Source organism: Macaca thibetana, chromosome 6, assembly GCF_024542745.1.
Source record: "Macaca thibetana thibetana isolate TM-01 chromosome 6, ASM2454274v1, whole genome shotgun sequence".
Taxonomy (NCBI): Eukaryota; Metazoa; Chordata; class Mammalia; order Primates; family Cercopithecidae; genus Macaca; species Macaca thibetana.
In genome coordinates this window covers 27294783-27317666 of record NC_065583.1, presented here as the reverse complement: position 1 = coordinate 27317666, position 22884 = coordinate 27294783, and the positions used below count along the sequence as shown (strand labels likewise).

Sequence of the window (22884 nt, the reverse complement as noted above, 5' to 3'; positions counted from 1 at the left end):
TCTCCCACACACTGTGCTACCTCCCACTCCTCCTGTGTGCCCTCTTCCACTGTCAACAGCCAGTAATGACGGTGCTCCCACTCTCTGCATCTTTAAGCACACTTCAGTACAAACATCCTGCCTGGCAAGCAGGAGCGGGATTACTGCCCCATTCAACAGACACGGCACTGAGGGCCAGGGCAGGAAAGTGACCTTTGGGGAGTCACATGACTGGTTCTCATCCTAACTGCTCGGAGCATTCTCAGGACACTCTCCCCACTGATCGTGGCTGGGACTTCCCAAACAGTCACAGTCCTTCAGAACTTGTTTTCACAAACCTCTGCCTCATTGACTATGCCTCCGTCAGAGTGTTGTATTATTTTTCCCCTGTTTTCTGCCTGTGTGTGTATGAGCCTTGCCACCAGAGCCTTATTAATCATTCGGAGTTGAAGGTTACCAAGAAAAATATGCCAGAGTGTGACAGGCCATTAGTATTTGTGTTGTAAGGAAACCAGTAATCATCTTAATTGGTGCACACTTTGGAGCGGAGTGGGACTCTCTCCTGAAGGGCTGTCTCCTCCTTCATGTACCATTAACGCCATGGTAAACGCACCTTCCTAACCACAGCCATCCGCAGAGGCAGCCTTTTGCTAGAGCTGCATTTTGCGCCTGAAATCCTGGGCCGTGTGAGTTAAACAAGCCCTCTCCACTCAGACCAGCTGGGCAGGAGTGTTTGAGCCTAGAGAGATTTATGAGGTCGGTGGAGCAGTCCTGCCTCTGGCCCCAGGGAGTTCATGCTCGGCCCGATTTTGATGATGACCAGACCTGCCTCCTAAAACATAAGGTGGCCCTGGAGGCCTGGGGAGGAGAGTGCAGTCTACCTACTTGGCCCCTTCTTCCCGGCCCTAAGTCAGTGACCTTCACCTAAGTCCTAAAAGGACTCTGTTTCTTTCTTTAAAAAAAAAAAAAAAAAGAGAGAGAGGAAAGAAAAAACACTTCCTTTTTAAAAACTTGTAAATCTTGTATCCTTTCCCCATCACCCTACCAGAGATTCTTGGGGGGACAGGGTATGGCTTCCTCTTTGAGAGGGGCCATCCTTTTGTGTATCACCCCAAGCCAAGATTTTGACCAGCTCTGAAAGTAAAGCTGGAGCCCTGTCTCGTTTGTATTATGAAAACAGTAGTTCTTTTTCTAAGTATTTTATTATATCAAGTATGCCATTTAAAATACAGCTTCACTTCTCACTCAACCCCCTCTTCCCTCCCAAGATTCTTCTCACCATTCTAAACAGGAACTGCTTGGTGGTGGGACTAAAACTGGGAAAGCCACTTCAGAGGGCAATTTGGAAGTCTCAAAAAAATTTTAATGTGCATATTCTATAGTCCAGGAATCCTACTTCTCAGTGTCTATCCTGGGGAATTCTTCACTATTTATACCATGAGCATATGTAAGGATGCTCACTGCAGCACTGTTTGTAATAGTACCAAATTAGAAGCAACCTCAGTATTCATCAGTAGGCTAAGGGAAATAAGCAATGCCTTATCTCTAATATGGAATATGATGAAGCTATTAAAAACAATGCACTGGGCTAGGTGTGGTGGCTCACACCTGTAATCCCAGCACTTTGGGAGGCTGAGGCGGGTAGATCACCTGAGGTCAGGAGTTCGAGACCAGCCTGGCCAACATGGTAAAACCCCAGCTCTACTAAAAATACAAAAATTAGCCAGGCATGGTGGCACGTGCCTGTAATCCCAACTACTCGGGAGGCTGAGGCAGGAGAATCACTTGAACCCAGGAGGTGGAGGTTGCAGTGAGCCAAGATTGCGCCACTGCATTCCAGCCTGGGTGACAAGAGCAAAACTCCATCTGAAAACACACACACACACACACACACACACACACACTGGATCCACATGACATAAGCAGAGCTCTAAGGCGTATTATAAAGTGGAAAAAAGCGAGTTGCAGAACCACTTATATAATACAGCACAGAATACAACCAATACCATACCTTTTCAGTGTGAAGTATATGTGTGTAAACGTATAGAAAAAGACAGAAGGATATACTCTGAAGTCCCAACAGTGGTTACCTATGAGACAGGGGAGCCAATCCAGATTAAAGATTGTGGTCAAAAGAAACTTCACCCTCTCTTGTATTTATAAGGTTTTATTTCTTTTCACAAGGAGAATATGTTTATATATTTCTCATTTAATTAAAAAACAATACTATCTTGAAGAAAAGAAAGTGATTGATCCAAGAATTTATTTCCCAGAAGGTTTTAGAGACTTAACATCTTCCCCTCCCAGCTGGAGATTTGTGCTGTAATCCTTTATAGGCTAAATTTTTGTTTCTCAGCAAAGCCTATATTTGATACTGAAGAAATACACCCTTTCAATTGAAAGAAATTACAAATTACTTCATCATTGTTTATTTAAAAGATTTATCATTAGAGAGAATATATGGAACTCTAGTTCCCTGTGTACTCAGATGTTTTAAAACTCTGTGTCTTTGCATGGGTTGTTTTTTCCTGTCTAGAATGTCCACCCTGGTGAGTTTCACTGAAACTCTGCTTAGGAGACCTCCTCTGCCCTTGGTCCCCCTCTCCAAAGTTAATCCTTTCCTAGAGAGCTGCTGCTGATCTTTGCAAATGCTTCCACTATTAAAGGAAAGCACAGTAGTTAGGAGCACAGGCTCTGGAGTCAACCCGACCTGGATTCAGTCCCTGCTCTGCCACCCACCAGCAATGATAAGATCCTCCAACTCTCCAAACCTCGATTTTCTCTTTTCTAAAATGGGGATCACACTCCCACCTTGTAAAATCATCGAGGGCACTAAGGGAGATAATACATGGAAGATGCTTAGCACGTGCCTGGTACAGAGTACACTCTCACTATGTGTCAGCTGTTCATGTTCTCCTGCAGTAATGTCTTCCTGGGACCCGAGCTTGGTTACTTGGTTTCTGATCGGCTCATATCATCCCTGAAAAATACTGGAGGCTCGGTTAAATGTTGTTTTGTACTGAACTGTGCAATGAGGAATACGGAAGGATGACCTTTTGGTCCATAAGGATTTTCTGCTAAAGGAACGGGAAAGCCTCAACAGACCATAAGGTATTAAAAGAGGCCATCTAGACAGTGGGTTAATTGGTGGTATTTAATTTATGATTTTCAACAATTTCTAACATGAGCACGTATTAATATGACTTGTATAATGTCTTAATGCCCCCCAGAGGAGGGCAGTGGTGACCCACAAGAATCGGGTAACCAGTGGTGGAAGGTCAGGCGCTGTGACAGACTCAAATGGAATAGGTACTGAGGAGCCATGCGGCATTGCTGGCAAGACTCACATCACACCACCTGGCTTCTGGGTGATGTGGGTCATCTGTGGCTCCACCCAGACAGCCATCTGGGTCCTGGAATGGGAACAAGATGCCTGTCCAGGGCTGGGAGTCTTTTGCCACAGCGTACTCAGGCCAGTGCTCCTTGTTTGCTTTTGAGCTTATGATACCCCAAATATAAGAAACTCCTTCTGTTCAAACTGGGCACCCCAGCAGGAGGTGAAAAGTGTCCCCCTCACTCCAACCATGGACATTGGGATGTGTGCGTGTGTTTGTTCATGTTTGTGTTTGAGCCTGTGCTAACAAATCAGAATACCTGGGCATCGAGCAGCTCATACATAACCAGAGGACTGAACAGTCTTTCTGTCCATCACTGGTCTGGGTTCAGAATGCATAGACCTCCCAGCCCACGTTGCCTCACATACACCCACATTGTGGAGTTCTCTCGAAGGCAGCATTCAGTGTGCTTTCGGGCCTTTGACAAATTAAACATTTAAAAGTAAAAGTTGCTCACGGCTAGGGTAGGGAGAAAATTACAGGGGTAGATAAAATAGGCTAGAGCTTGTGAAAAGAAAACCACAGTCTCTCTCTGCTAATTACTAATGCATCTCAGAAGGAGCTATCGGATTAAAGGACTAAGTCCTTAGCTGGATTTTCACTATTCTTAGAACAATTGCAGAGAGGCAGACCATCTTGGAACTGTGAAATGACACAATTCCAATGCTGGAGAACGGTCTTCGAGGCTACACAGTTCAACTCTTTCTCCAATATTTGAGTCTTTTGTATGGTTTGCATAGTAAGTTTCACCTCTGATTGAATTCTTCCAGTGATGGACAACTCACTGTCTTATGAGCTATCCCATTCTTTTGTGAGACAGCTCTTCTTATCAGAAGGCTTTTTCCTTACATGGAGCTGAACTCTAGCTCTCCGCAAAGTATATCTTCTGGTTCTAGTCTTGCCTTCTGGAGGCAGAGAGTATGGTGTCAGGGCGAGGGCATAAGCTATTGAATCACAGAGCCCAGTATTCTAACCTACCAATTGTCCACTTGGGCAGAAGAACTCTCTCCCAACCTCAGTCTTTGTGTCAGTCAAAGTGGGGCTACCTCCGTGGCTGCAGTTAATTTGAGGATAAAGTGAGATAGTGAAAAGAAAAAGGACATGCTAGATCTACATGTACTGATATAGAAAGATGATTTTGGCATATTGTCAACTGGAAAAAAATAGGTTTCAGAAGAAATAAAGAAGCATAAAAAGATTGGGAAATTGGGTGAGAAATAGAGCAAACTTAAGAGTGGCCATCTCTGGTGGGTGTGACTAGCACAGCTTGTCACTCAGATGTTACATTCTGCCATGATGGTTAAAACATTTTTTTCAAAAATGCGTCATATTTAGAATCACAAAAAATAGTCAAGACTTTCCATTTTAGAAAGAAAAAGATGAAATATCCAGACTATTTTATGTCCAAAAATGGAGACCACCTGTATCAATTGTGGTGCTTCTTTCCCTGCAGGATGTCTGAATCTTCAAGGCATATCCTGAAAGGATTTTGTGCCAGTGTTTAGCTGCAAAAAAAAATGGCTCCAAACATCAAATAACAACGACAAAATCAGTGACTGCTTTAGGTCCTGCCCAGGCTACCTCAGGGCCTTTGCATTTCCTGCATATGTGATATTAACAGGGTAGGCACACCTGAAACACAACCATCCACAAACACACTTTCGTGTGATGGGCAGAGATGTTGTTAAGTGCGGAGAGAGGTTTGAGTGGGAACTTTATTGGTGAGTGGTCATTTTATTGATAAATATCCTGCCCAGATGATAGCATTTGCTTCCTGATGCTACGTCCTATGTTTGGAGACTCACAAATGTACCTGAGTGACAGGGCCTCCCAAACATGCTTTATATCTTCCCCAGGGTGACATGTTGAGTCTTTGGAAGCACACTGTGTATATAGATTTTATAAAATAAAAGCAGCAAATGACAAGCAAAATATGTTAAGTTATGATCGAACATCTGTATGCCTACAGTATGCCAGATGCTGTGAGGAAAATCAATCAGTCTGAGTCCTGCCCTCAAGAAGCTTGTGCCAAGCAGATAGACACAAGTCCCAAATCACAACATGCAGGTGATGCTTCAGGAGCACTTTGTGCTGAGCCTTGGGGGAAGAATAGAATAGGATTCCTTGAGACAGAGAAGCAGAGAAGGATGCTCTGAGCTGACAGATTTGCAAGAGTGAAAGCAAGGAAATTAGTGGAGCAGTGTCTGCAGAGAATGCACCAGGGGCAGGGGTGAGATGAGAGATGATTCTGGAAGGGTTGGTTCTGGCCATCCTGAGAAGCCTAAAATGTCACCACATGACATCAGTAGACCTGTGCTGTAGCACCAGTAGTGTGAATGAGATGAGAGGTGAGGGATGAGATGCCAAGAGACCTGTGCACATCAGATTAGTCTCTGGTGTGGACATTTCTGTAAGTGGCAGAAGATCCCAATGCAGAAGCAGAGGGAAGAGGCCCTGAATGGGAGGTTTCAAAATATTTGGTGTTAGATTGGGTTGGGGTGTTTTGCATGGGGAGGGGGCGGTGGTGGTTGAAGGAGGTGGTAAGGAAAGTTCCGACATATGTTCAGCTTTCTCTTCCTGTGCACTGAGCAGGAAAATTTCCCCCAGGAGAACACTTTTGCCCTTTAACAAATATGAAACTGACAGGCCGACACTGTTGGTGAAGTGGAAGGATTTTTTTTTTCTTTTTTAATAACACCTTAAACGATAGTCATGGAAGCCGGCATCCTAAATGAAACACATGTTGCTCTCCGACACCTGACAACCTGACATAATTTAAGAGCAGCTACCAGAAGCCCACAACTGGAATTGCCCATGAATCTGCTCCCCTGGATGGGCTCCAACTAGGTGAAAACGTAAAGTGGGCTAAGTCCAAAGGACCTGGTCTTCTCTTCTCTTTTGTAGCTGATTGGTCGGGAGTCACTTTCAGAAAACAGAGGAGACTGTAATTAACTTGATAGAGGTGGTTTCTGGAGTGTTTTTATTCGTCATCTGATTATTAAACAGATTTACGGCCCTGCCCACTGCTGAAAAGGGAGCAAGGCATTTAGTTGAAATTAAAAGTGCAGACAGAGCTGCCTGTTTAGATAATAGCATCTCTTTTTTAATAGATTACTCATCTTCTGCAAAATAGGAGAGAGGAGTTAATTTGTGTGATGAAGTGCTTTCTATTTCTGGGAGCTGGCTGGTGGATGTGATTGCTTGAAGAAGGAGAATAATTCATTCTTAAAATCACCAAAGGCATGTTCAGGCCAAATACCTGCACCCCGAGGAGTAGGCTAATTTGTAGCATGACACCTAAGAACGGGCGGGCCTGCGGTTTCACAGCAAATGTTTGGGGAAGGTGTACAATCTTTCTTTAGGTTGCAGGTCATTCCAACCATTCATTTTCAGAAAAAGGTCAGAGAAATAAACTTAATGTGTTAATCTAAGCCATCAGTCCAGGAGGCCTCGATTGTTAAGGGATGGTGAAAAGAGACTGACTTAGACTTGAATTCCAGAGAAGCCAACATGAGCTGTTTAATCTTGGGTGGTAATCTAGAGTCCCCTGAAAGAACCCACGTGCACCAAACCATCATCAAGGAGGACTTTAAACTTAACTGAGCACTCGATGGAAGAGGCAGAGAAGGGGTTTTACCTCACATACTCCATAGCAGCCCACTCGCAATCTCACTAGACATTCCTGCTCTCCAAAGTCCCCTACCTAGACCACACCACTGGGGACTGTCTGCCCTCTCACCCTTCCTTCTACACCACACTCAGCCTTACTGGTTCCTCTCTCCTTGTTCCTAAATTTTCCCCCGAGAAATTTATTTTGTTAATGGAACATGCCCATTAGCATTCCACTCAAACTCCTCTTCACTTATTGTCAGCTACCACCCAAAACCACTTACAGTTAATACTGTATTGCCACTTACAGGCAATACACCTTTCTTTCCAAACTGCACTCCAGTGAAAGGAATTGTCTCCATCTCTTTGCTGTCTCCTCCCAGGCTTGCCACTGCACTGACTTGTCCAGGAAGGCATGTATATCAAGAGCCGATGGTTCTCGTTTTGGTTGAAACTCCACCAGCAGTTGTTTGCTGTTTTAGACAATCATGTCATCAACAGCGGTGCTGCTTAGGGTACTCGAGTTGCCAGCCCTGTCTGTTAGGTGAAATAATATGCAGTCCAATATATGGCACTTACAAGTACGAGCATTTGACTTCTTCTCTGTCTTCTTGTAGTCGGCCTAAGCGTTTATGTTGAAACACATGTTATTTTATTATTTCTCCTTTACATCACAAGTGGGACATTATTAGAATTTTTGGAAATGGGTGTTAGGCAGGTTATACTACTTGTTAATTTTATTTTAAAATATTAAAGGGTGCCATACAAAACAGCTGTTTCATAAAGGGGCTTTGAGTTGGAGAGGGTTGAAAACCCCTGAATTTTCCTTTAAGCTGGAGCTACAAGGTAAAAATAAAAATTTTTAAAAAGAAAACCCCTGAATTAGAGGGTGAGTGAGTCAGCCAGATGTTGGAGCTATGTTGGTCTTTGACTAAGGGGGTTAGATCCAATTCCCTTAGATCTGCTGTGTCCTTGATGTTTTTCCAGCTGCTGAGACAATAGGCCCATAGATACCAAAAGCTCCAATAAACACCTTTTCCTGGCAGCTCTTATGGTGGTAGGAAAGACACCTAAAATAGGCCCTCTGGAGTCTTTGGGAGAAGGAAATTGGCTATTTGGGAATAACCGCTTCCTCCACCTATTGGTACTTCAGAGATCTCAAGTCAACAGAAAATAATTCTGGAATGATCTATTAAGGTAAGCAATGCAATGATAGTCCTGTGTATAAAACCCGGGGCACATTTTTGTCCGTTCTCAGAAGGCCAATAACAATAGCAATAGTAACCATGGTATGTCATGCAGAGTACTAGCCTTGGGTCAGGGGCCATGGCAGAGGATCATCTGTCTCAGGATCAGGCGGGCCACCTTTTAACATTATAGGTTCCAGGCTGTGCCCTAGGCCAGGGATTTTCAGATAGTAGGAGTAGACCCATTGGAAGGTCATCAAATCAGTTTACAGGGTCATCATGTCTAGGATTTTAATAAAAATAGAATACAAGAGGATAGAATAGAAAAAATAAATGTATCCCCGTGAATCACACCTTGTATTTCAGTTATATGTGTGTGTATACTTTTGTATGTATTTGTTTCAGGTCATGATGTAAAATGTCTTTTTTTTTTTTTCTTTTTTTCTTTTTGAGACGGAGTCTCGCTCTGTCGCCCAGGCTGGAGTGCAGTGGCCGGATCTCAGCTCACTGCAAGCTCCGCCTCCCGGGTTTACGGCATTCTCCTGCCTCAGCCTCCCGAGTAGCTGGGACAACAGGCGCCCGCCACCTCGCCCGGCTAGTTTTTTGTTTTTTTTTTAGTAGAGACGGGGTTTCACCGTGTTAGCCAGGATGGTCTCGATCTCCTGACCTCGTGATCCACTGGTCTCGGCCTCCCAAAGTGCTGGGATTACAGGCTTGAGCCACCGCGCCCGGCCAAATGTATTTCTTTCTATGAGTCACAGTCAAAGGTTTGAAAGCCACCGTTCCCAGAAATATAGAATCAGAATCTGTGAGACTGCCTCAGCATCTGTGTGGAAACCAGCTTCCTTGGGGGTTCTTAGGGCTGAGGTTTGGCAACCTTTGCTGTGAGCGCTATTGGGAGATGTGTTCATTTGTCAGACCTTTTCTCACTTGAAGGTGAGAGGATGGAAACAAAGCAGCCAGGCTAGGTGGGGACCAGTGTGAATCTGAGGGCTGTGCTCAGAGACAGGAGGAGGGATGTGAGGGCACCCAAGCCAGCACCCTCCCGCTCACAGCTTTGCTGGGTTAGGGGGCAGAATAGTCTTGGATTCCTTAAAGAACTTCAGGTTTGGCCGGGTGCGGTGGCTCACAGCTGTAATCCCCAGCACTTTGGGAGGCTGAGGCGGGCGGATCACGAGATCAGGAGATCCTGGCTAACACGGTGAAACCCCATCTGTACTAAAAATACAAAAACAAAACTAGCCGAGCGAGGTGGCGGGCGCCTGTAGTCCCAGCTACTCGGGAGGCTGAGGCGGGAGAATGGTGTGAACCCAGGAGGCAGAGCTTGCAGTGAGCCGAGATCACGCCACTGCACTCCAGCCTGGGCGACAGAGAGAGACTCCGTCTCAAAAAAAAAAAAAAAAAAAAAAAAGGAACTTCAGTTTTTCTATTATTCTAGGAGGAAACATGGGATTCTGATTTTGATCACTTAGAATTCCTAATATGATCAAGATGGCCTAGGTTGGTTTTTCTGAACTCACCTTCGGCATTATGTCACACCAGTGATCCTCAAACCTTTAGGATGCCTAAGAATCACGAGGAGGGCTTGTTAAAATCCGGCTCAGTGGGCTCCACCCATCTGCTTCTGTAGGTTTAAGGTGAGGCCTAAGAATGCGTATTTCTACTAAATTCCAAACAATGCTGATGCATCTGGTCTGGAACCACACTTTGAAAACCACTGTATGAGTTCACCAGAAAGGAATGTACCCAGCATAGCTCGTGGCACAGCAGGAGCTCAGTAAATGCTTTCCTGATTAAACTGGACTGAATTCTCCTCCGCAGAGATGCTCTCGCTGAGGTTCAGCTGGCTCTCTGCTTTCAGTGGGGCAAGAAATGGCTGGTTGATATTGAATTGTATGCTTTAAATGGGTGAATTGCATAATATGTGAATTATATCTCAGTAAAGCTGTTATCAAAAAGAAGAGGAGGAAGGGAAGGGAAAGAAAAGAAGTGGCCAGCTTTCCAAGCTGCTCATCGAAAGTGTCCATTATGCCTGAAATTGTCTTATGAGCAGACTCATGTCAAAGGAAAACAAAGGTTTTCTAGCTGAACTCTGAGCTTTCTTTCAGCTCTGCCACTCTCTGAAATTCCTCCTGGGGATCTGAGCCAGAAAAAGTATGTCTTTCCTGAAGGGCTGATCTGTTTCCCTTTTCCAAACAGTAAATGATGCTTAAATGCCTGTACATTTCACCTGCCAAAACCCATCCTGGTATAAGCATAGCTTTCCTTCTCAACCTGTCTTTTTAATTTTCCTGCTGTTTATATTTACCTGTCTGTAAGTTTTTCAAGCAAGGGAAAGCCTTGGACATCCTAGAGGATTAGGGTTGGAAACTGGTATTTGCCAGGCAGAATAGAGAGACTGAGGGCATTGAGAGGTGGTGTAGTTGCATGGTTAATAATAACAGCTTTGTAATCAGAAACACCTGCTCTGATTCCTGGCTGTCACCTACCAGCTGTCTGAACACAGATTCACATAGAACTTTTCTAAGACTCAGTTGCTCTTTGTCTAAGAAAGTTGTCACAAGAGAGTTGTCACTAGGAGATTTGTCACAACAATGAAATGAGGCCAGGCACGGTGGCTCATGCCTGTAATCCCAGCACTTTGGGAGGCCGAAATGGGTGAATCACTTGAGATCAGAAGTTCGAGACCACCCTGGCCAACATGTCGAAACCCCATCTCTACAAAAAATACAAAAATTAGCCGGGCATGGTGGTGCAGGTCTGTAATCCCAGCTATTCGGGAGGCTAAGGTAGGAAAATCACTTGAACCCAGGAAGTGCAGGCTGCAGTGAGCTAAGATGGCACTGCTGCAGTGAGCTGAAATGGCACCACTGCACTCCAGCCTGGACGACAGAGCGAGACCTCATCTCAAAAAAAAAAAAAAAAAAAAAAAAAAAATGAAATGACAGACAGCACAGGACCTAGGCACACGGTAAGCACCTGACAAAAATCATGACAATGATGATAAAGGTGAGGGCCCACCTCATCTTAACATTTCCTTTGGTTGGAAACACCGGAGTATCAAAACAGGATAAGGGATGATGCTATTTACTAACGTGTACTCTCCTCTCTCTCCAAATGGATTGCCGGTACCTTGTGATACACCAAGATTTACAAGTGAATAAATCTATCCCAGGAAACAGATGAACTATGGTGCTTTAAGAGCAGAAGCCAAGCAGAACGAAGACTTGACAAGACCCGGAACACCTACAAGTCCCAGAGCCAGTTCAAGCCTCTGCATGGTTAGCAGCACCCCAGGGGCCAGAGAACCGACGCTGGTGATGCTGCTGACTCATCTGGCTGGTGGCCCCTCCCTGCTTCCCTTCTGCTGCTCCTCCTCTTCTTCCCTCTTGGGCCACTCCGTGGGGTGCTCTCCCAGATGCTCTGCGTCCTGCCAGATCATGGCACAGTAGAGCTCCTCTACTTTTGGTGCTCCTCAGTGGTGTTTCTGCAAGGCTCAGTGGCATCAGAGATTGAAACTCTGAAATATTCCACTTGGGAATTGATCTGATTACACAGAGTAGTGAAGATTCCTGAACAAACGAAACTATATCTGAATCCTGTCTTCAGCACATAACTTGTTAGCTGTGTAGCCTTGGACGAGAATTGTTTTCTGGACCTTGTCTTGAAGTGAAGGTGTAGAACTAGGACCTGCTTCCTTCAAAGGGTTGTGAAATTCAGACAAGATGAAGGTTCACAGACGCCTCTGGCTTGGGTGCTAGGCACAAGGGACACCCTGGTGAGAGGACCATTCACAGAAGTTGCCCTCATAAGCTTAGGGTTGAGTGAAAGAGACAGTGAGGAATTCCACAGATATGCAGGGTGATCTGAGCTGAGTGCCTTGAAGGATGAGTTCCAGGCCTTTGCAAGGGGCTGACATAGGAACCTACTGAGGTTTGAGTACATCAAGAAAGGCTTTGTAAGGAGTTGAAGTTTGCACTGGGATCTGAAGGGTGAGCTGGAGTTAACTGGGAGGAATTGTGTGGAGGCCTTGGGATGTCAACCAATCCAGGCAGAAGGACCAGCATGGGCAGAGACCCTGAGGCTGAAGGGGACATCATGAGGCCTTTGAACACCAGAAATAAGATAGTAAGGGAGGGAGCATCGTTGAGGGAGGGAGCAAGACGAGGCTGGAGAGGGAACAGAGACTGACTGTGCACGCCTTGCTGTATGACCCTTCTTCCAAGAGCCAGGGGAAGCCATTGAAGGGTTTAAATTTAAACAGGAGAGTGGAAGAGTAACAAGATGCAACGTACTGCTCCTTTTAAAGACTGCTCGAATGGCTACAAACAGTCTAGACTACAGAGGGGCGAGCCCTGGCCGGTGCATAGGCCATGGAGTGCAGTGCTCCAGACCAGGCTCAGTAGAGGCCGCCAGCAGGCTGTATTTCTGCCGTGTCACTGTCACAGTGCCAGTGCGTGAGAATCTTACCATTCCTATCTTAGTTTCCTAGGGCTGCTGTAACAGAGAACCAAAAACTGGGTGGCTTAAAACAGAATTTAACTCTGTCACAGTTCTGGAGCCTACACGTCCAAAATCAAAGTGTCCTGCTGTCTCTGAAGGCCTTGAGAGGATTTCATGCCTGTTCCCAGCTTCTGGTATTGCTGGCAAGCCTTGGCATTGCTTGGCTCGTAGACTCACTACTCCAGTCTCTGCCTCCATCATCACGCAGTATCCTCTCTGTGTGTCTGGGTCCGGATTTCTCTCTTCTTAAAAATATACCAGCCATTGGATGAGTGCCCACCCTAATCCAGTATGACCTCATCTTAACATAACTACATCTGCAAAGACCCTGTTTCCAAATAAAGCCACATTCACAACCACCAGGGGTTAGGACTTCAATATATCTTTTGGGGGATATGATTCAAGCCACAACAACTTCTCCTTGTGCCACAGTCAACCCGGTAGAACCATCATCAGAGTCCTAAGAACCCTTCAGACCAGACAGGAGGAAGAGGCTCCACTTTAAGACAGGAACCAAGAGAGCCACAGGCCCCAGACACACCACAGTGTGTGTGTGTGTATGTGTATAGTACACACACACATGTGCACACACTCAGGAGAGCATGTAGGGAGAGGACTCTGGGAAGCGTGGGCCCTGAGTTCTGGCCTCACTCAGACCTCACCAGCTGAGAGAGTTGGGGCAAGGCTTTCCCTTCCCTAGGTCTCCGTTTTCTCTCCAGTGATATCAGAAGTGATGTTACCTGCCTGCCCCATCCTCCTTGCATTGGCTCTGAGGAGTCCAGTGGGATAATCAAGTATTTCCTGAGAAGTTACTGCCTGCCCAACACTGAGATAGCTTATTGGGAGTGTTCTTGGGAGAGGAGCAAGAGTTCTACAAGTTGAAGTTGTTACATCCTTCTCCATTAATCCCCTGGGCTCTTCTCCTCTTACAGCTTGGTGGTTACAAGTACAGACTCCATTCGCTTCCAAATCATCCCATGGGCAGGGACAGAGATGAAACAAGAGACATAAAGCTAAAGGATGGGTACATGGGAGGTTCATCATTCTGTTCTACTTTTTAAAACTATGTTTGCAGCGATTGTTAATGTTGAAAGTTTAACAAAGAAAACTACACTCTGGAGCCAGATCGCCTGGGTTTTAATCCGATACCTGCCACTTACTGTGTGGAGCTTGGAAAAGTTACTTAACCTCTCTGTGCCCTCAGTTTCCTCGTCAGCAAAATGAGGATACTAATTAGTGACTAGCTTCATAGAGTTTTTGTGAATATTAAAGGATTAAACAGGTGTAAAGCTTCTGGGGCTGTGGTTTGAGTGAGTACTAAAAACATGTTAGCCATTGTTCGGAGAAAGTGGGCACCAAAGAACTGCATGTTGCTGTGCTGAAGTTATCACTGTGAGCTTCATGGAATCACGCATTCAGCTTCGGAGATCTTCTAAGTCATGCCTGCTCCTTGGAATCTGAGTTTGGGTTTTCTGAAGCAGATCCTGGGACAGTGCAAATAGTTTATTTGGGAGGAGATGCCAGGAAATATCAGCAAGAAAGTAAGTAAGTGAGAACAGAAAGAGGGGCCCCCAGGAAGAGTGCCTGTGACAGGCAGCACTGCGGGCGGCTATGCATGGTCCACTGGGAATTCTGGGAGCCAGCGTGGAGCATGTGTTCAGTGTCATCCCACCTGAGGGGCGAGGGAGCTCGGGGGGTTGTTGGCCGAGGTCTGACACATGGACCTGTGCAGCCACTGGGGAAGAATGGCAGATGCTGGCAGGTGGTGGGCAGGCAGGCATGAGACTAAATGCTGAGAGGGGATATGGGTGGGGCACCAGATGTATGTGCCGCAGAAACCATCTGTCAGCTCTCTGACAAGTGCTCATCTTAACACCTGTGTAATGCCTTACAATGATGGGCGCTCCCACCTTCAGAATCGGCCTCAGTGTCTATTGATGGCTCTGAATCTTTATTAAATTAGGGGTAATAAGGATAAAAACAATTCTGTGCTGTTTACAATCAGGGCAGCCCCCCTAAAATAGGGATGATGAGTATGTGCCATTAGGGATGCTGTGTCAGATGCTGAGGCATCTCTTCTCAGTCCTGACACTTTCATACTGAGCCAGGATACAGCCTCAGAATCTTTCTTAACAGAGCTTTAGGTGTCCCTGCCAAACCCATCAGTGTGGGCACTTTGGTGAACGCAGATTGTCAGCCCTGCCTTAGGGCTTATGAAGCTGGGGTAAATCTGAGGCTGGAAAAAGCTCTGAACTGGGTTATAATCCTGCTGTGTCAAGGACCCACTGTTTGATTCTAGGTAAGACATTTAACTTCTCTGACTCTCCCTGCTCTTCTCTGGGTAGAATGAAGGGACTGACTAAAGCGAGGCAGACATGAGGTTTGGTGCAGTAGGAAGAGCCTGTTCTTTTACAATCAAGCAGGGTGAGTCTTAGACTTTGGCATCCTCGTTTATAAACTATGTTCCTTGAGTGGCTCATGTCTTCCACTCTGAGCCTCAGCATCTCCTTCTATAGTACCCAGTTTGTGGTGGTGTTGTGGGTATCAGAGATAATGCAGGTGAAATAAGGAGTTTTGCATGCGAGCAGGGGCTCTGTAATTGTTCCCTATAATTGTCATCATAATCATCATCATCTTCATTTAAAGTCCCTCCCAGATCTAAAACTGTATGACTTTATGAAATATCCTCATCCAGGAAGATAGTGTGGTAAAATAGAGCAACAGTCCTGATTTTGTATAAATGCACTGTCTAATAAGGAGCATAATTGCCCCTAAATAATTGCTCTGACTTTACCACAAGCTGTCAGAAGGCCTTAATTGGTCACTCTGTAATGACTGTGGCCATCTGCGTTCGGGGTGATTTAGCGATAGGGCTCTGCCCAAGTGGGGGCCTCAATGATTAGAGCCGGCCAGGGTGATATTTCTCCCTCTGATGGGAGTAGTGGTGTGTGGTACAGGAGATTATCTCATTCTCGTCGTAATGACCTATCAGTTGAACTCAGCCAAGAAGAAGCGGTGGTCACAGACAATGACTATGGATTTTTTTCTTTTTTCAAACATAGTGTTCCTGCCCGAACAGCAGCATATTTGGAGTGTGATCATGCCTCTTGCTATCTTGTCTTGTTGCCCAAGAAAGTCTCTTTTGGAAAGATTTAGTCCCTCAATTAGGGCAAATTGATTTCTGCTTTCTACAGAGTCACTGTTCCAAAGAGAAGTGGGAAAGGGCAAGGGAAGCCATATTAATCTTTGCGCACAAGCAAGAAGAGACCTGGAGCATTTTTTAGCCTTCTAGCTTCTGATTGTATGTATGTAGATAATCTTTTCTCTGTATTCTAATTTCTCCTGCCTACAAGATGCCAGACAACATAACACAAAACACACTTCATCTCAATGAAGTTCCTGGTGACAAAAATCACAGTGATGGAAGCAGTGTTTCCCTAAGTGTACCAATGCAAAAGTCATTTTTTTCTTTTCATTCATTCATTCATTCATTCATTCATTCATTCATTGAGACAGGTTCTCGCTCTGTCATCCAGGCTGGAGTGCAGTGGCTCGATCATGGCTCCCTGCAGCCTCAATATTCCCGGTTCAAGCGATCCCCCCACCTCAGCCTCCTGAAGTGCTGGGATTGTAGGCACAGTACCTGGCCCAAAAGTGATTTTAAGTCACACCTAGAATGATTACAGGTGGTTCAGAGACTTTGCATTAAAAGTAACACTGGATCATGTGGAGGGAAAGCCTTCTCTTTTCAATTCTCTTTCATTCTTCTGATCACCTGAAATGAGGAGCCTTTGTGGGTTTTCCATAGCTCCCTGCTTGACAAAGAGAGGACAGACCTTAATCTCACAGTTGTGGAGAGGCAGCAGTATCTGGTAGAAATCTAAAACCTTACAACAAGTTTTTATTTGTTGGAGATTTTTAATTATTAGCTCTTTATTAAAAATGATACCAATTTTTCATCTATGGTGTTTAAAGTTTCCCTTTAAAATAAATTTAATAAAAAGTTTAATTTGTAAAAGTTAGTTGATTTTTAAAACAACTAAGTAAATTGTAGTAAAGTAGATGAATGTGGCAAAAATCTAGATGGTAGTGTATGTTTGTCAGTGACTGGGGAAACACAGCTAGAAGAAGACCATCATGTTTCCACAGCAAACCCAGGAATTCACTGGCTGTATATCTAATCCTTATGCCTTTTCTTTTTCTTACCAATTACACTGGCTGGGAATTCTAGTACAATATTGAATAGATGTTGTGAAAGCATACAGCTTTTCTCCTGATCAGAGGAGGAAAGCATTCCACACTTCATCAGTAAGTATGATGTATGCTGTAGGTTTCTTTTGCAGCCGTCCTAGAGTCTTCATAAAGGACACCAAGCCTGATTAAAATCAAGAGACACCAACGTTGAGGCTGAGACTTTTAGGAGAAATAGACTGTCTTTGATATTTATTTAAAACAATTTATCCAGGCTTGGGGCAGAAATCCAACCCACATTAGGATAAGCAAGGAGAGGAATTTGCTGTCTTGTGTAATAAGAGCATCTAGGAGTCTGTCTGCTTCAGGCACGTGGGTCTAGGGAACTGAAATGTCATCAGGACAATGTCTTTCTCTCTCTCCATGTCTTGACTCCTATTTTTACAGGTTGGCTTCAGTCTCATCATATTCGCTTACCACCTCTCATCACCTCATTTCACCAAAGATGTCACCAGTGGCTCCAAACTTAGGGCCAACCAACTAGCAAAAGGAAAGGGTCTCATTTTTCAATAATCCTACAAAACATTCTCAGGACCCATTATTTGGACCAACTAAGGTCACATGGCCATCCTTGAGACAATCACCGTGGCCAAGGGAATGGAATGCCCTGACTGATCAGGCCTATACCACATGTTGGACCCATGGAATGGAATCAGCCCCACCAAAGTCTAATAGACTGAGAAGGGAAGGGGCAGTGTTCCAAAGAAAAATAAAAATATTGTTACCAGAAGATGAGGGAACGGTTCCCAGTCAGGCATAAACCACAAATACTCACACCCTTGGACAGAAGGGTTCCAGGTCGTGGTACCATCTCTGGACCTCTTTAAGCCTTAATTTCTCCATCTGTAGTACACAGGTGATGAGCCCTGCCGTTCTTCGCCCTGTCTGAAAGGTCTGGTGAGGCAGTGTACAGGAAAGCTGTTTCTAGACTGTGAAGTGCAGTTCACATGTAAGGGAGCAGTCATAGGATGACTACTAAGCAACTGTTCTCACCCGTCTGTCCTCTTCTGTCTCATAGAGCACCTGAAGAAGCCTCTTGAAGACTACATGGCTCTTTTCCCCAGCGTGCGAATTCTTCGAACCAAGAAACGGGAAGGGCTGATAAGGACCCGAATGCTGGGGGCCTCAGTGGCAACTGGGGATGTCATCACGTTCTTGGATTCACACTGTGAAGCCAATGTCAACTGGCTTCCCCCCTTGCTCGGTAAGGGAGCCCTTCCCACTTGGAGGGAGGCGAACTGCAATGAGCCTGCGCCAGTGGCCCCCTCCTGCAGCAGAGAGCCACCCATGAGGCTTCCCTTGCCTGCTCGAGATGCCCCCAGCACAATGCCAGGTGCCATGAGGGATTCAGAAGCTCAGGAGTGCTCAAAATTAAAATCTAACCAGTCCTGTGCCTTCATTTGACAGAGAAGTTAAGACTCAGAGAGGAGAACTGACTTACCCAAAGTCACACAGCATATCTGCATCTAGTGATGTGACTGCTTTCCTCAGATTATTTCATTTTATTGCAAAGCAAGCCCATGCTGTTTGCTGTGTCGCCCAGGCTGGGGTGCAGTGGCTGGATCTCAGCTCACTGCAAGCTCCGCCTCCCGGGTTTAGACCATTCTCCTGCCTCAGCCTCCCGAGTAGCTGGGACTACAGGCGCCCGCCACCTCGCCCGGCTAGTTTTTTGTATTTTTTAGTAGAGACGGGGTTTCACCGTGTTCGCCAATAGCCAAACTGTGGGGGTCATCATCATGTCAACTTAAAAGAGTTACCATAGACTGTGCTGCCACTGTGAGCCAGGTAGTTATAAGCATTATCTCTAATTCTCACAAAATCATGCAGGTCATAAGTATACCCCTTATGTAGTAAACTAAGGTTCTGAGATGTTGAATGACTCACTTGTCCCCTTGGGCCATAAGTGTCAAAGTCACCATCTGTCGGGCTCGAAAGTCTCTTCTCCTTCGCAGTTATATATTGCCTCCCTGTATTCACTTCCTCTTAGACAAGCGTTCCTGGCAGATATCAGGGAAGGGCTGTAGAGAGGGCAGCATGATCCAGGAGCCCACCACCACAGCCTACAGACAGATGGGAGATGGGAAGACTGGAGGCTGGGTGAAACATGCCTGAATCAGGCCTGAATCTTGAGGAGTTCGGTTTTGACGAGGGCAGTGTGCTGGTTCTGACAGGCAGACACGGAAGAGGAACTGTCCCATTGAGACTGGGAGTCAGGTGAAGGACACAGCCAGGGCTGGAGGCAGACTGGGGAAGAGTTATGATCTGGAGAGAAAAATGAACTCCTTAAGAAAGGATGGGTAAGCTCTCCACTATAGAAAGCTTAGGGAGCAAAGAGGACTGAAGTTTAGGGCAAACTTGAGCGTGCATCGGAATCACTTAAAAGACTGTGAAAACACAGATGCTGGCCCCTATCCACAATTTCTGATCCAGGAGGCCCGGGGTGGAGCCTCACAAGTTGCATGCTACCCAGCTCCCAGTGATACCAGTGCTGCTGTTCTAGGGACCATACTTTGAGAAGCACTGGTTAGGGTATGCCACCATTCAAGGGAGAGGACAGAAAGCAGAACCCACACAAACACACAGAAAGATAATCCCGCAAATCTGTAACACAGATCAGCAAGGAACTTTCTTATTCGATTCTGTGCTTCCGACCCCAAGGGTCTAGGATCTCACTGGGCTGGGGAAAGGATATAACCCAGAATTTCTGGTAAACTGTTTATTTAATTAAACCAAGAGATATTCTGCATTTGCCTCTTATTACTGAAAGAAAAAAAAAGAAAAAGAAAAAAGCCTCACCATAAATTGCCTAATTTATAGTCCTGAAGGAACAACGCATTTGTAGGGTCATTCAGTGACTCATAAAGAGAATGAAGTGGTGGGGTTCGAAGCTGAGCTTGTAGTCTAAATAGCCCTTAACTCTGTTTCTATGGAAATATATGAGGGCAATTTTCATAATCTGCAGACATACATGGAAGAAACATCCCCTTGTTGGTTTTTTGTTGTTGTTTCGTTTTTTGCTTCTTCCAATAGAAATGTGAACCACTAGTGTAGATTTAAAAGTCTGTCCCTGCTAATATCAGCAGCTGACAGAGCGCATCATGGCTTTTGTCTGTGAAACCATTAACACCTCCGTGCACAGCTCACTCTGCCTCCTTTGGAGAACACACATTTCTGAGCCTAAGAAGGATTCATTCCCCTATGGAAAGCCACTGTTGATCATCATTTCCTTCATCATCATCATCATCATCATCATCATCATCATCATCATCATTATCATTATCATGGCTCTCAGAACCCCTTCACTTTCTCAGCCACATTGACATTTGAATTTGACCGTTGCCTGGTAAGGCAGGCAGACCAGGCATCATTATCCACTTTTTGCAAACGAGAAAACCGAGAGGCACAGAGTGAGGGAGATGTTCAGCCTTCCTCTCCCGCTTCTGAGCTGCCCTCAGTGATCCTGGTCACAGAGAGCATCGCCGAGTGCTAACTATGTGCCAGAGGCTGCACTGAGCGCCGTGGCTCTGTCATCCCCCTCGGACCTCACAGAGACCCCATGAGATAGGTGCTGTCTTCCTCCCCTTTGTCAGCAAGGAAACGGAGGCTCAGAGACATCAGATAGTCTTATCCAAGGTTATACTGCTAAGAGGTGAGAAAACCAGGATTTGAGCCTGGGCATTCTGTCCCCAGGTGGGCACAGTGCCTTAGAACACTGCCTTCCAAAGCTACCTTGACCTCGTGCCTCCCACAGTCAGCCAGCAGCCAGCAGGGCACTGTGTCCTCAGTCCCAGCCCTTCTTGGACTTGAAGTCCGCTGAACGGCCATGAACGATTAGATGGGAGGCCCTACTCTAGATCTTTCCCTGGAGGAGATTCTTAAGCTTCATTAAGAATCCCTGGGCAATCTGTCCACACGGCAAATCCAAGTCAGCCTCCAGAGATTCTGATTCAATGGGCCTGGGTCGGGGGCAGGCACATGAGTTTTTTAAACACACCCCCAGGGGCATCTGGCACTGATGGCCCCTGATCCACATGTGGGGGTACGCTGCCAAAAACAGTATTTCTCAAATCTTTAAACCATGTGCCCCAGTAAGAAATACCTTGGGCATCTCAATCCAGTACACAGATATACACACTCATGCAGTATGACTGAAACATGTTCCTGAAAGAGTATCACCTGTCACAGTATCCCTTATCACCTGAAATGCAGCCTGATATTTAGTATTGTTTTTTGGTTCATTACAAATGCACGCACAATCAATTTCATGACCCCACCTATGGATCGTGCCTTGCAGTTTAGAAAAAAGCAAAAATGCTGTTTTCTCCCCTGGAAGAAAAATGTGCTATCACTTGATGAAGGAAGCTTGGGCCCCAGGCAGCTGCAGACTGCCCTGGCCCTACCAGGCTCCCATTTCCAAGCCTTGAATTTTGACTTCTGGTCCAAAGCAGCCAGGCTCTGAGAATAGCCCACTTGTCCCCCACAGCGGATTCGGGACCCAGTAGCTCACTGTTACCCCCTGGCTGTGGTCAGGGTTTCTTGGCACAAAGAAGAAAGGCAAAGCAAACCAAAGCTGGAATTATGTTGGTAGGTTGGACAGAGACTCAATTTTCTAGAATCAGCTTCTCCCAGGCCTGAAAGGGACCATGAAGCCATCTAGGTCAAGACCTCCATTTGCCTTTGGAATCACCCAGCCTCTGGCATCCCTGCAGGGTGATGGTCCACCAGGCCCTGCTTACATACCTCCAGTCTTGAGGGCTCAAACTTCCTGGGGCAGTTCATTCCCCCATCCATAGTTCCAATGATTGAAAAAGTTGAGCTGAATTCTTGCAAGGAGGGCCATTTGCTCACTGATTACAGCCTAGGGTGCCAGTGAGCTGTTAGGGGCACATAGTCTGCTATGAAGGAAAGTGCTGCTATGAAGGGGTGCCTGCTGCTTTGGGCCATAAGTCAAGCTCAGGACTTGGAATGCGGAGCCTCGCAGGACTAGAACAGGGCCTTCCCAGAAGGAAACCTATCTTTTTCCATAGTGGTACTGATCATTAGGCTAATAAGGCATGCATGCTAAGCATTTTCAAACATACTGTGTTCAGTCCTCGTAATCTATGAGGCAGAGCCTCTTCTTAACCCATTGCACAGAGGAGAACACTGGGGTTTGGAGATATTATTTGTGCAGCTGACTCAGGGCCCCATTGATGGTAAAAGGACTGAGATGAGAACCCTGGTCCCTCTTGCTTAAAGCTTGCACTCTCCCTTCCCCCGCATGGATTGTCAAACTGAGGGTTCAGAGATGTTAAAAATACAAGTAAGCTGCAGAACAGGATGGTGCACTTAGCTGCTCCCCCATCCTGCTTCATCTGATAGGCATCTCTTGGCTTCTTCAGACCGCATTGCTCGGAACCGCAAGACCATTGTGTGCCCGATGATTGACGTGATTGACCATGATGACTTTCGGTACGAGACACAGGCAGGGGATGCCATGCGGGGAGCCTTTGACTGGGAGATGTACTACAAGCGGATCCCAATCCCTCCAGAACTGCAGAAAGCTGACCCCAGCGACCCATTTGAGTAAGTATGAACAACCCTGGCTGGTCCCAGTGGCTACCCAATGACTGCTCCCAACATGCACACAACTCAGGATCACCATCTCCCTTAAAAGCCCAATGCAGAGGGTCCAGCTTCGCAGCCCCACTTAGTACCAAGTGTCAGATATCCCCAGCCAGAAGCACCATCCCTCCCAGCTTGTAACAACAACCTCAGCTCATGGCGCACCAGGCTGGTCTCCTCCACCTTGCCCACTTCTGCACAGTTTGCCAGCATTGCCAGCAGGGGTGAGTGGTCTCTCATGCTCTCTTCCTCAAGCCTGGCATGCAATTATAACCATTGTCACCAGGTGCCCAGCCCAGTACTAAGCACATTACTCTCCGATCCAATTCAACCCCCTACAACTATATATGGTGAAA

At 45.9% G+C, this 22884-nt stretch overlaps 2 protein-coding genes across 2 annotated transcripts in view; both read left to right on the top strand.

Moving 5' to 3' along the window:
• The window catches only part of LOC126956755 (ubiquitin-conjugating enzyme E2 L3-like), a 1010865-nt gene that overhangs the window by 736484 nt on the left and 251497 nt on the right, over positions 1–22884 (top strand). The window lies entirely within an intron of this gene.
• The window catches only part of GALNT10 (polypeptide N-acetylgalactosaminyltransferase 10), a 232384-nt gene that overhangs the window by 168509 nt on the left and 40991 nt on the right, over positions 1–22884 (top strand). Inside the window, exons 5-6 of the mRNA XM_050793931.1 lie at positions 17943–18128; positions 22306–22489. Coding sequence (XP_050649888.1) covers positions 17943–18128; positions 22306–22489 — 370 coding nt within the window. The remainder of the gene's footprint in view (positions 1–17942; positions 18129–22305; positions 22490–22884) is intronic.